We start from the raw sequence: 12,929 nt of genomic DNA, 5'->3' as shown, positions 1-12,929 counted from the left end.
GTGTTTGTCCAATTATTTTGTGAGTGGGGATATTTTTGGTGATGCAGCACTATAGAAATGATGGAGAATGATGAAAGTCAGAACCCTCAAATGTTGGTAGAAGCCCAAAGCAGCTCTCGTTTCATGTTTAGTCAGAGAGCCAGCTGGAGGAGCAAAATCCACAGAGGCAGGAGAGGGCGTATAGAGATGAGAATGTTTTTCCCTGCCTTTACCCGAAGTAGTGGTGTGGAAACAGAGGAGGCCTAAACCTCCTGCAGCTGATGGCCCTTTTTCCCCCAGTTAGTGCGTGCATGCATTTACCAAGCAGCCCCCAAGAGAAAAGATGATATGGTTTATAGAGCAGTGTTTTTCAACCTTTTTTCAACTAAGGCACATTTTTTGCATTGAAAATTTCCGGAGGCACACCATCAACAGAAATCATTAAAAAACGAAACTCAGTTAACAGTAAAACGTTGTTGTCGCAATTGACTTTAAACCAGAGGTGTCAAACTCAATTTACGTGGGATGAAGAGTCTGGGTGAGGCCGGGCCGCAAGAAAATATTTCTTAAAAAAATATTTTAAAATGTCTTTATTTTTATTTTCAACGCAAAGTAAAATCAAAACATAAATGAACAAAATGAGAATAACCATATTTCCTTGAATTGCTGCTGGGGCGCTAATTAATTTAAAACCTCTTCTCACTACGGCACTTACCAAAGGCATGCGGTAAATTTAGGCCTGCGCTTAAAAAATGGAGTGTAAAGTAAGGATACCATCATGAAAAGCACATTTAATAAAAAAAAGTTATTATGGTCTTACCTTTACTTATAAATGAAGTCCATGCGCAGCTCCTTCTGATCAAAATCATCGATAACTTGTTTATAGAAGTCTTCCTTATCTTTCTTCAGTTTTAAAAAGTCTCTCTGTCTCGATGGAGATCTTCTTTTATTACCTCCCGCTTCGATTGAAAGTCCAGTTTAGAAAACTGTTTTATTTTAGATATGTAATCTTCCATGTTAAAAGTGCAAGCGAGAGGAAAAAATAAATAATCGCTGCTTGTTGTCACTTCTTCTGCAGCCGAGTAGTCGCAAGAAGGATCACTAGCGCCCTCTACCACCAGGAGGCGGGAGTCATTTAATGACTCATATTTGACACACGCAGCTACGGTATATTAATAAAACATAGCTGCTTACTGTTCTTTTTAGCATATTCAATAGCTTGGACCTTAAATCCTACTGAATAGCTCTTAATCTTCTTCCCTTTATGCGATTTCAAATGATTGAAATCAGCCTCCTCCATTTTGAAAATGATGACAGGTGAAGTATCACTTGTGACGTGACGAGTTTGACCCGGGGGAAATTCTAGACATGCGCTAATAAAAATAATATTTTGCGAAAGAGTTTGACCCGGTGTTAATCCTGAGCCGGCGGTAATGCTAAGCATGCGCTAATTATTTTGCGAAACGAGTTTGACCCGGCAGTAATTCTAGGCAGGCGCATACTATATACCCGGCGGCAATTCAAGGAAATACGGTATGTGTAGACTGCAAGATGACACCAGTAAACAACACAAAAATATAAATGTTTCATTGAGAAGATACAACATTACACTTAAAATGTGTCAAAATGTTTTACTACAACTTTGGTAAGCTATGAAGCCGCATCGCTTGATGGATTGTCCAAGCAGAACGACTACCGTAGTCAGACGTAATCTGCTTGAAGATATGGGTATTAATATGATGTATATAAGGAACACAAAGTGGCAACTATTGGCAGAAATATTATCCGGCGTTTTGTTTGGCAATTTTATGCAAAACCAACTTTTTTCATCTTCTGGTACCTGCTGATGTGTATTTGGGATTTGCATAAGTCCGGAACATTTGTGCACTTTTGCCATTGTAATAAAACATAGCTGCTTACTGTTCTTTTTAGCGTATTCAATATCTTGGACCTTAAATCCTACTGAAAAGGTCTTAATCTTCTTCCCTTCATGCGATTTCAAATTATTGAAATCAGCCTCCTCCATTTTGAAAATGACGGTTTGACCCGGCAGAAATTCTTGGCATATGCTAATTATCTTACGAAACGAGTTTGACCCGGCGGAAGTTCTAGACATGCACTAATAAAATAATATTTTGCGAAACGAGTTTGACCCGGCAGTAATTCTAGGCAGGCGCATACTATATACCCGGCGGCAATTCAAGGAAATACAGTAAGTAATGTGAGGCAATGCAAATTAAACAATAAAAAAACATAACAGTTTAAATTGGTCCAGGTTATCGGGGACTGTTATTACTGACGGACAGGTGTTGCGTTGCAGGGGGGGGTGGAGTTTACTGTTACGGTAGCACAATTTGCCCCGAACGGGCTAACATCACGACTAACGTGTTACACATCCGATTCTCCCAGCGACTCTCTGTCGGAGTATCAGTGCTGGGGTCCAGTGTACCACAGTTTTGTATTGTCGATGGGTTCTTCGGCGGAGTGCTTCGGAAGCTACCTGACCACTTGTCTCCCCGACGCCAAGAGAGGGAGCGAGAGAGAGACACACACATTGACAGAGAGAGAGAGAGCAGGCGGGCGAACGAGGGAGGGACGGAGGGAGGAAGAGCTCGTGCGGGTCTAGTGGAAAATAAGTTTCATCCTAGCACAGATACAAAAGTCTAACTTGAGCGCAATAGCTAATAACTCTAGCAACGCACTTTAAAGGCCTACTGAAATGAGATGTTCTTATTTAAACGGGGATAGCAGGTCCATTTTATGTGTCATACTTCATCATTTCATGATATTGCAATATTTTTGCTGAAAGGATTTAGTAGATAACATCGATGATAAAGTTCGCAACTTTGGTCGCTAATAAAAAAGCCTTGCCTGTACCGGAAGTAGCAGACGATGTGCGTGTTTGGACCGAGAAAGCGACAATTTCCCTATTAATTTGAGCAAGAAGGAAAGATTCGTAGATGAGGAAACTTGGAGTGGAGCACTAAAAAAAAAAAAAAAAAGGCGACGGCTCCAGGCGGCGGCAGTGGCAGCGTTTCAGATGTAATTAGACACATTTACTAGGATAATTCTGGAAAATCCCTTATCTGCTTATTGTTTTAATAGTGTTTTAGTGAGATTATAAAGTCATACCTGAAAGTCGGATGGCTGTGGTGAACGCCAGTGTCTCTGGGAGAAGCCGAGGAGCCAAGATCACAGCTGCCTTTTTGAGCTGCAGGAGGAGGTCGCATAATCCACTGAAGTCTCCGGTATGAGCCGACTTAATGTCGCAATTTTCCCATCCCAAAACTTGATGGTTGACGTAGAGAAACATGTTCGCTTGACCGCTCTGTGTTAAAGCTTCACAACAAACAAAGAAACACCGGCTGGGTTTCGGTTGCTAAAGGCAGCCGCAATCCATCGCTTTCCACCAACAGCATTCTTCTCGTCTCCATTATTAATTGAACAAATTGCAAAAGATTCATCAACAAAATACCGTGTAATTATGCAATGAAAAGAGACGACTTTTAGCTGTGAGTGGTGCTGGGCTGAAATGTTCGCTCTAACCAATAACGTCACAAACACGCGTCATCATTCCGCAACATTTTCAACAGGATACCTCGCGGGAAATTTAAAATTGCAATTTAGTAAACATGTGTTGCAATGTTAATATTTCATCATTGATATATAAACTATCAGACTGCGTGGTCGCTAGTAGTGGCTTTCAGTAGGCCTTTAAGCATACTAAAGTTGTGTGATGATATATACATGATTGTTCTAACAATTTTATACTAGTGTTCGGCCGCGGCACAGTGGATGAAAAACACTGGTTTAGAGCAGTGTTCCCCAACCTTTTTGTATCCGCGGACCGGTCAACGCTTAATAATTTGTCCCGCGGCCCGGGGGGGGTGGAACCCTTTTAATTTTTTTGTTCTTGTCATGAAAAAGGGAGGTTTTTGTGGTTGGTGCATTAATAGTAAGTGTATATTGTGTTTTTTATGTTGATTTATTAAAAAAATAAATAAATAAATAAACTTTTTTTTTTTTTTTTTTAATAACAATGAATAAAAAATTATTCTGCGGCCCGGTACCAATCGGGCCACGGCCCGGTACCGGTGGTTGGGGACCACTGGTTTAGAGTGCAAAAAGCCTCCTACACTATTTCAGACAATGCTGTAAGACAGCAGCTGTAATTGAATATTGCAAGTGTTAAAAGGTAGGAGGAGAGAGAGTTTGTAGTGTTAAATATAACAGTTACAAGCAGGTGAGTGGTCGCTGTTGCATAGCTACAGAACCATGCACCCTGCCAGTGTCTACCCACACACTGCCACCAGGCTTTTATTTTTTGCATTCGATGTATAGTCAGCTTAGGTTTTAGAGATCCCCCATCTTTGCAACTCCAAGCTGTTGACTACCTCCGATTTCTACTGCAAACACGCCAGCAGAACATCACTCAGAAGCACTCCGATGCAAAACAACGCTGCCAAAGAGCGACAGATGGAACTCGACCAAGCAACCATCCGTAGATGGCTTAGGGTTTTATCTCTGGACAAAACACTTTATGTGGCAGGAGTAAAATAAAATATGGACTTACCCCCCCCCCCCCCCCCCCCCCTGCCATCTGGGAAGACCATCTACGTTATGTAGAGGAGACTGAATGAGGTCACCTGAGACTGACTCACAATTTATGTTGTAGTTCCACACCAGGGTCCTTTATGGACATTTCATTGTGCATCTGGACACAGTCAAAAAGGTCCATCCCTGAAATGTTGCCAATAGAATGAAAACAGAATTCAAAAATTGCCAGAAGTTTAGCTAATTAGTTGATGTACACAAAATCTTCTTCTGTATATGTTGACTTCTTACTGATGTTTGTTACCGTATAATCCAGGGGTGTCGAACTCAAATACAGAGTGGGCCAACATTTGAAACGGAACAAAGCCGCGGGCCAAGGTTGAACAAATGAACCTTTTAATAGGGACCCAAACAAGTTTTGCATTAAATATTGAACAAGCAAGGCTTATATAACTTTAGTGACATGCAAAATCCAGTTTCAAATAATAATAATAATAATTAAAAAAAATATCAATGGCATATCAAATAAAATTTAAATAAAAATTGTATGCCTTTTTTTCTATTTGCAATCTTCTGAGGTGAATATCAATTTTTTTCCACAGGCTAATAATAAATTTGAAAATAAAACAACAATAATGAATGAACCAAACATTCAAGCCTTGAAGTAGCAAGAGAAAATGCATGAATAAAACGTTAATTATTGGTCAGTTTGCTGGAAGTTTTAGTGCTGCAAGGGGTTCTGGGTATTTGTTCTGTTGTGCTACGGTGCGGATGTTCACCCGAAATGTGTTTGTCATTCTTGTTTGGTGTGGGTTCACAGTGTGGCGCATATTTGGAACAGTGCTAAAGTTGTTTATACGGCCACCCTCAGTGTGACCTGTATGGCTGTTGACCAAGTATACCTTGCATTCACTTGTGCGTGTGTGTGTAAAAGCCACAAATATTATGTGACCAGCTGTTAGTATGGAGGAAAAGCGGACGTGACGACAGGTTGTAGAGAACGCTAAAGGCAGTGCCTTAAATGCACGCCCCCAATATAGTTGTCCAGGTGGAAATCGGTAGAAATTCGGGAGAATGGTTGCCCCGGGAGATTTTTGGGAGGGGCACTGAACTTCGGGAGTCTACCGGGAAAATTAGGGAGGGTTGGCAAGTATGAAATTTCACAGTATCTTGTTGGACCCGCTCGACATCCATTGCTTTCCTCCTCTCCAAGGTTCTCATAGTCATCATTTTCACCGATGTCCCACTGGGTGTGAGTTTTCCTTGCCCTTATGTGGGCCTACCGAGGATGTGGTAGTGGTTTGTGCAGCCCTTTGAGACACTAGTGATTTAGGGCTATATAAGTAAACATTGATTGATTGATTGATTGATTGATGAGTATTAGCGGTGAATGCGGTGTTACAGCGGCACTGACGCTGTAACACCGGGGGGGCAGCTCTAATGCTAAATTGATATTGTCTCAAGGGCCAAATTAAATTACACGCGGGCCAGAGTTTGACACCCATGCTATAATCAATCAATCAATCAATCAAAGTTTATTTATACAGTCCTAAATCCCAAGTGTCTCAAAGGGCTGCACAACGACATCCTCGACTAAGATCCCCCATCAGGGCAAGGAAAAACTCAACCCAATGGGCTACAATGAGAAACCTTGGAGGAGACCCCCGGGGCGACCGGTGCAATGGACGCCGAGCGGATCTATTCTATAGTGTGAGAGTCCAGTCCACAGTGCTCCCGTCCAAAGGCAAAACCTAGTAACTCCCGTCTAGCTGATTTTGCGAAAACAAAGGAAAACCAATCTATCTTGATGCCGTCTCACAAAGATCTACAAAGTCATCAAACATATAGATGTTTTCTTGAGCTTTTATTTTCCTTGCCGATTGAGCCATGGATTGAGTCTGCTCTCATGAACGTGTGCCCTTTCTCCAGATATTTGATCACAATCTCGGGTGGGCCCCATTCTGCAAGAGCCGTGTACAGCGTCCAGTTTTTATTTTGACCTCCACAGTTATCCGCCCAAAAGAGTATGCAAGGGGAAGCAATGAAGAACAATACATTTAATGAAGGTGCTTGCAACGTCCTGGGCCAATCTTCCAAATATCCCCTCCTGCCATAATATCACATAATCAGCTTGACCGTCGGCCCACATTCCTGCAAATGTCTCATTAAAGACAATAAGGCGACTGACAAAGAAGCTCCGATTGGTTCCTTGAGATACTAGGTTTTTCTGTTGTATCTATGTGGTAGTTGCTAGGTCCTGCCATGCGCGTAACAGCTTACTTACGGAACAAATGACAATATCGCATACACTAATGTAAAGCGTATCACCTAGGAACTCCAAAATTATTATCAGCTCAGTTTTGACCCATATTGAGTTACTGGGTTTTGCCTTTGGACGGGAGAGTGGGCTGCCAGCCGTAGATCTTGAGTGGAGACAAGTCAGCAGCTCAGAGACGTCCCCAACTGATGCACAGTTGAGTGGTCCACCCCGGGCCCTGACTTTGAACAGCTCCACAAAGGAGAGGGGGGGCAGAGAAAAAAAGAGACGGCAGATCAACTGGTCTAAAAGGAGGTCTATTTAAAGGCTAGAGTATACAAATTAATTTTAAGATGGGACTTACATTAAATGCTTCTACTGAGGTAGCATCTCTGACTGTTACCGGGAGGGCATTCCAGAGTACTGGAGCCCGAATAGAAACTGCTCAATAGCCCGCTCACTTTTTTGGGCTATCACGAATAAGCCGGAGGTCTTAGAATGCAGATTTCATGCAGGGACATATGGTACAAGATAGGATGGAGCTGGACCGTGTAGTATTTTATACGTAAGAAGCACAGGAAGCCAGTGCAGGTGAGCCAGTACAGGCGTAATATGATCAAATGTTCTTGTTCTCGCCGAAAGTCTAGCGGCAGCATTTTGTACCAACCTTAATCTTTTAATGCTAGACACAGGGAGACCCGAAATTAGTACGTTACGGTAATCGAGACGAGACGTAACGAACGCATGAATAATGATCTCGGGGTCGCTGGTGGACAAAACAGAATGAATTTTAGCGATATTACGGAGATGAAAGAAGGCAGTTTTGGTAACACTTTTAATGTGTGACTCAAAGGAGAGAGTTGTGTCGAAGATAATACCCAAACTCTTTACCGAGTCGCCTTGTGTAAGCGTTTGGTTGTCAAATGTTAGAGTTGTATTATTAAATAGAGGTCGGTGTCTAGCAGGACCGATAATCAGCATTTCCGTTTTATTGGCGTTGAGTTGCTAAATGTTAGCGGGCATCCATTGTTTAATTCCATTAAGACACGCCTTGTTACGGCCACTCTGTCGTTATAACGTTTCGAAAAAATACAAATAAAGTTTGCAGAGTAGCCTTGAGGAGGAGGTTTTATGACGCACTAAATTCCTAATAAGCACTCGCGAAGATACTTCCAGTTTCAAACAAATGTTGATTTATTTTCACACACAAAAAATATTCACCGTGTTTGAATTTCTATATAATACAAATAAACTTATTTAGTGGTAAACAAACAATATCACTCCTCACTCCTTCAGTATGACAGACAGACAAAGGCAGCGCCCAGCTGAAAACAATCAGTCAATCAATCATAATTCATCTAATACATCCAATAAATAATCAACAACTTCATTGGCATTATTGAATTAGAATTAGAATAATCATGTACTGTAGATATATTATCACGCAACTTTAGTATGCTTAAAGTCTGTTCCTTTAGTTATTAGCTATTGTGCTCAAGCTGCTTTTTTTCTATCTGTGCAAGGACAAAACGTCTTGTCTGAGGGGTGGCCTCAGCCGCAGATGTTATCTTTGTTTTAGCCCGGTAACATCCAAGGACTTCAAGGACCTCAACAAAGATAAGATGACAGCACGCAGACAAAGCAGAAACAAGGAAATTACAAGGCCCAGCACATTCCGTCACATATTGTGCTACTGGACCTGTTTTGCATAATATATGTGACCACTCCTGATGTTGACTATGGAACTCCTGAATAAATAGGACGCGGGAGCTGAACCTTAGAGCGTAGAACGAGACTGCGACTAAGTGTGCAGCTCCATGCGTTCTCCTCATGAGCTAAATTGAACTCTGTCTCTGCATGATTCCTTGCCTCCTGTCTGTTTAATAGATGTCATCAGTGTTTGAACCTGACAGTAGAGTTGGGTGACATGAAAGCTAACACCTCATGTCTCCTGCAGACAGCGCTGGTGCCCCTGACTGGCCCTCAGGATGAGCGAGGCAGATAGTCAGTTCTACAGTGTTCAGGTGGGGGACTCCACCTTCACTGTGCTCACCCGCTACCAGCAGCTCCGCGCCATCGGTTCCGGTGCCCAGGGCATCGTTTGGTAAGCATCTGTTTTACTACCTTCTGAGAAAGGATATTGTGTTTTTTGATAAATGAGTGAATTAAACGTTCTCCTCTTGGTTGATGTATTTCAGTTATTTGATTTGGTTTAATGGACATTTGATGGCAAAACTATCACACTAACCAATCAATTTTTTATAGAGACATTTTTGTATCTTATTAGATTTTGCACATTGGTCAAAAAAATAAACAATAAAAGCAGAATTGCCTTCAAGTGCATTCTCCCCCAAAGTTGTCATGTTGCCTTTCCCTTCATAGATTGCACTGTATTCAAATGGGGTGTTTGGACCATCATTTTGGACTTTAATCAAGTAACTATTAATCTTTTCAGAATGTTTGCCTCTAAAAAGTAATGGTCCGTGGCAAATGACCAGGAAAGCTAATGATCAGATTATCTTCTAATGTGTTCGGGCCTGCTTAGCCGTGGCAGCACCATGAAAGTTGTTAAAGTGAATAATTATCAAAGCCTAATGGAGTGTGTGCTGTTAATGCAGCTAATGAGACCGTGACACGCTCGACCTTAGCCGAGCATTAGCTTAGCGTCGTCTTGATTTACACATAATCTTACCGCCAAGTGTAAATATTTTCCGAGTTCAACATTTCCTTACGGTGTCTTTCTCCTCTTGAAAAGCTTAGTGACGAAAGGTTTCGCAAACTTTTCGTTCATCAAGTCGACTGCAAATGACATTTGTAAAGTTACAAAAGATTTAAAGTTAGTGTTATTTGCGGATGATACAACAGCCTTTTGTTCAGGAGAGAACACACAGAAGATGATACAAATAGTAGAAGAAATTAACAAATGAAAAAGATGGTTTGACAAAAACAGACTATCGTTGAATCTCAGTAAAACTAAAATAATGCTATCTGTGTTGGCCCTGCGATGAGGTGGCGACTTGTCCGGGGTGTACCCCGCCTTCCGCCCGATTGTAGCTGAGATAGGCGCCAACACCCCCCGCCACCCCAAAAGGGAATAAGCGGTAGAAAATGGATGGATGGATGCTATTTGGTAACAGTAGAAGAGAAAGTCTAACACAAATACAAATAGACAGAATACCATCCATCCATCCATTTCCTACCGCTTATTCTCTTTTGGGGTTGCGGGGGGCGCCGGTGCCTATCTCAGCTACAATCTGGCGGAAGGCAGGTGTACACCCTGGACAAGTCGCCACCTCATTGCACGGCCAACACAGATAGACAGACAACATTCACACACTAGAACCACATTTTTAGGTATAATGATTGATAATAAATTGAACTGGAAATCTCATGTAAAAAATATACAACATAAAGTAGCAAGAAACACATCAATAATGAATAAAGCAAAACATGTTCTAGACCAGTGGTTCTCAAATGGATATGCCAAGGGGTGCGTGAGATTTTTCAAAACTATTCTATAGCAACAATTCAAAAATCCTTTATAAATATATTTATTCAATCAATCAATCAATCAATGTTTACTTATGTAGCCCTAAATCACTAGTGTCTCAAAGGGCTGCACAAACCATTACGACATCCTCGGTAGGCCCACATAAGGGCAAGGAAAACTCACACCCAGTGGGACGTCGGTGACAATGATGACTATGAGAACCTTGGAGAGGAGGAAAGCAATGGATGTCGAGCGGGTCTAACATGATACTGTGAAAGTTCAATCCATAATGGATCCAACACAGCCGCGAGAGTCCAGTCCAAAGCGGAGCCAGCAGGAAACCATCCCAAGCGGAGGCGGATCAGCAGCGCAGAGATGTCCCCAGCCGATACACAGGCGAGCAGTACATGGCCACCGGATCGGACCGGACCCCCTCCACAAGGGAGAGTGGGACATAGAAGAAAAAGAAAATAAAAGGCAGATCAACTGGTCTAAAAAGGGAGTGTATTTAAAGGCTAGAGTATACAGATGAGTTTTAAGGTGAGACTTAAATGCTTCTACTGAGGTGGCATCTCGAACTGTTACCGGGAGGGCATTCCAGAGTACTGGAGCCCGAAATGAAAACGCTCTATAGCCCGCAGACTTTTTTTGGGCTCTAGGAATCACTAATAAGCCGGAGTCCTTTGAACGCAGATTTCTTCAACAAAATATGAATGTAAGTTCATAAACTGTGAAAAGAAATACAACAATGCAATATTCAGTGTTGACAGCTAGATTTTTTTGTGGACATGTTCCATAAATATTGATGTTAAAGATTTATTTTTTTTTGTGAAGAAATGTTTAGAATGAAGTTAATGAATCCAGATGGATCTCTATTACAATCCCCAAAGAGGGCACTTTAAGTTGATGATTACTTCTATGTGGAGAAGTCTTTATTTATAATTGAATCACTTGTTTATTTTTCAACAACTTTTTAGCTATTTGTGTATCTTTTTTTCCAAATAGTTGAAGAAAGACCACTACAAATGAGCAATATTTTGCACTGTTATACAATTTAATAAATCAGAAACTGATGACATAGTGCTATAATTTACTTCTTTATCTCTTTTTTTCTTCAACCAAAAATGCTTTGCTCTGATTAGGGCAGGGGTGTCCAAACTTTTTCCACTGAGGGCCGCACACTGAAAAATAAAAAGCAAGCGGGGGCTATTTTCATATTTTTTATTTTAAAAAACAATGCAATAAGTGTATTAAAAAAAATACATTTAGTCCTCCACTCAGTTATGATCCTGGGGACCCTAAAGGGTTTTGGTCAAAAAAAAATATTAAGAATTATTATTTTCTTTATTATTCAAGTTTTAAATCTCTAGATCAGTGGTTCTCAAATGGGGGTACGCGTACCCCTGGGGGTACTTGAAGGTATGCCAAAGGGTACTTGAGATTTTTCAAACATATTCTAAAAATATGAACAATTCAAAAATCCGTTATTGAATAATACTTCAACAAAATATGAATGTAAGTTCATAAAGTGTGAAAAGAAATACAACAATGCAATATTCAGTGTTGACAGCTAGATTTTGTTTGGACATGTTCCATAAATATTGATGTTAAAGATTTATTTTTTTGTGAAGAGGGCACTTTAAGTTGATGATTACTTCTATGTGTAGAAATATTTATTTATAATTGAATCACTTGTTTATTTTTCAACACGTTTTTTGTTACTTTTTTTCCCAAATAGTTCAAGAAAGACCACTACAAATGAGCAATATTTTGCACTGTTATACAATTTAATAAATCAGAAACTGATGACATAGTGCTGTATTTTACTTCTTTATCTCTTTTTTTCAACCAAAAATGCTTTGCTCTGATTAGGGGGTACTTGAATTAAAACAATGTTCACAGGGGGTACATCACTGAAAAAAGGTTGAGAACCACTGTTGTAGACCAAAAATCACTTCATATTCTCTACTGCTTGCTAGTTTTAGCATATCTGAGTTACTGTGCGGACATATGGGGAAATAACTACAAAAGTATCAATCAATCAATCAATCAATGTTTATTTATATAGCCCCAAATCACAAATGTCTCAAAGGACTGCACAAATCATTACGACTACAACATCCTCGGAAGAACCCACAAAAGGGCAAGGAAAACTCACACCCAGTGGGCAGGGAGAATTCACATCCAGTGGGACGCCAGTGACAATGCTGACTATGAGAAACCTTGGAGAGGACCTCAGATGTGGGCAACCCCCCCCCCTCTAGGGGACCGAAAGCAATGGATGTGGAGCGGGTCTAACATGATACTGTGAAAGTTCAATCCATAGTGGCTCCAACACAGCCAAGCGGATCCAATACAGCAGCAAGAGTCCCGTCCACAGGAAACCATCTCAAGCGGAGGTGGATCAGCAGCGTAGAGATGTCCCCAACCGATACACAGGCGAGTGTTCCATCCTGGGTCTCGACTCTGGACAGCCAGTACCTCATCCATGGTCATCGGACCAGACCCCCTCCACAAGGGAGGGGGGGACATAGGAGAAAGAAAAGAAGCGGCAGATCAACTGGTCTAAAAATCCAGGCTCGGGATCTTTCTGTGTGGAGTTTGCATGTTCTCCCCGTGAATGCGTGGGTTCCCTCCGGGTACTCCGGC

At 41.3% G+C, this 12,929-nt stretch overlaps 1 protein-coding gene across 2 annotated transcripts in view; it reads left to right on the top strand.

Moving 5' to 3' along the window:
- mapk9 (mitogen-activated protein kinase 9) overlaps positions 1–12,929 on the top strand; it is a 56,410-nt gene that overhangs the window by 16,423 nt on the left and 27,058 nt on the right. For both annotated transcript variants that reach the window (XM_061902092.1, XM_061902093.1), the window contains exon 2: positions 8,748–8,894. In XM_061902092.1, coding sequence (XP_061758076.1) covers positions 8,779–8,894 — 116 coding nt within the window. In that variant the 5' untranslated portion in view covers positions 8,748–8,778. The remainder of the gene's footprint in view (positions 1–8,747; positions 8,895–12,929) is intronic.

This window comes from Nerophis ophidion, linkage group LG05 (genome assembly GCF_033978795.1).
Source record: "Nerophis ophidion isolate RoL-2023_Sa linkage group LG05, RoL_Noph_v1.0, whole genome shotgun sequence".
Classification (NCBI taxonomy): Eukaryota; Metazoa; Chordata; class Actinopteri; order Syngnathiformes; family Syngnathidae; genus Nerophis; species Nerophis ophidion.
Note: the sequence above shows the minus strand (reverse complement) of the source record. Positions and strands in the feature narration are given on the sequence as shown.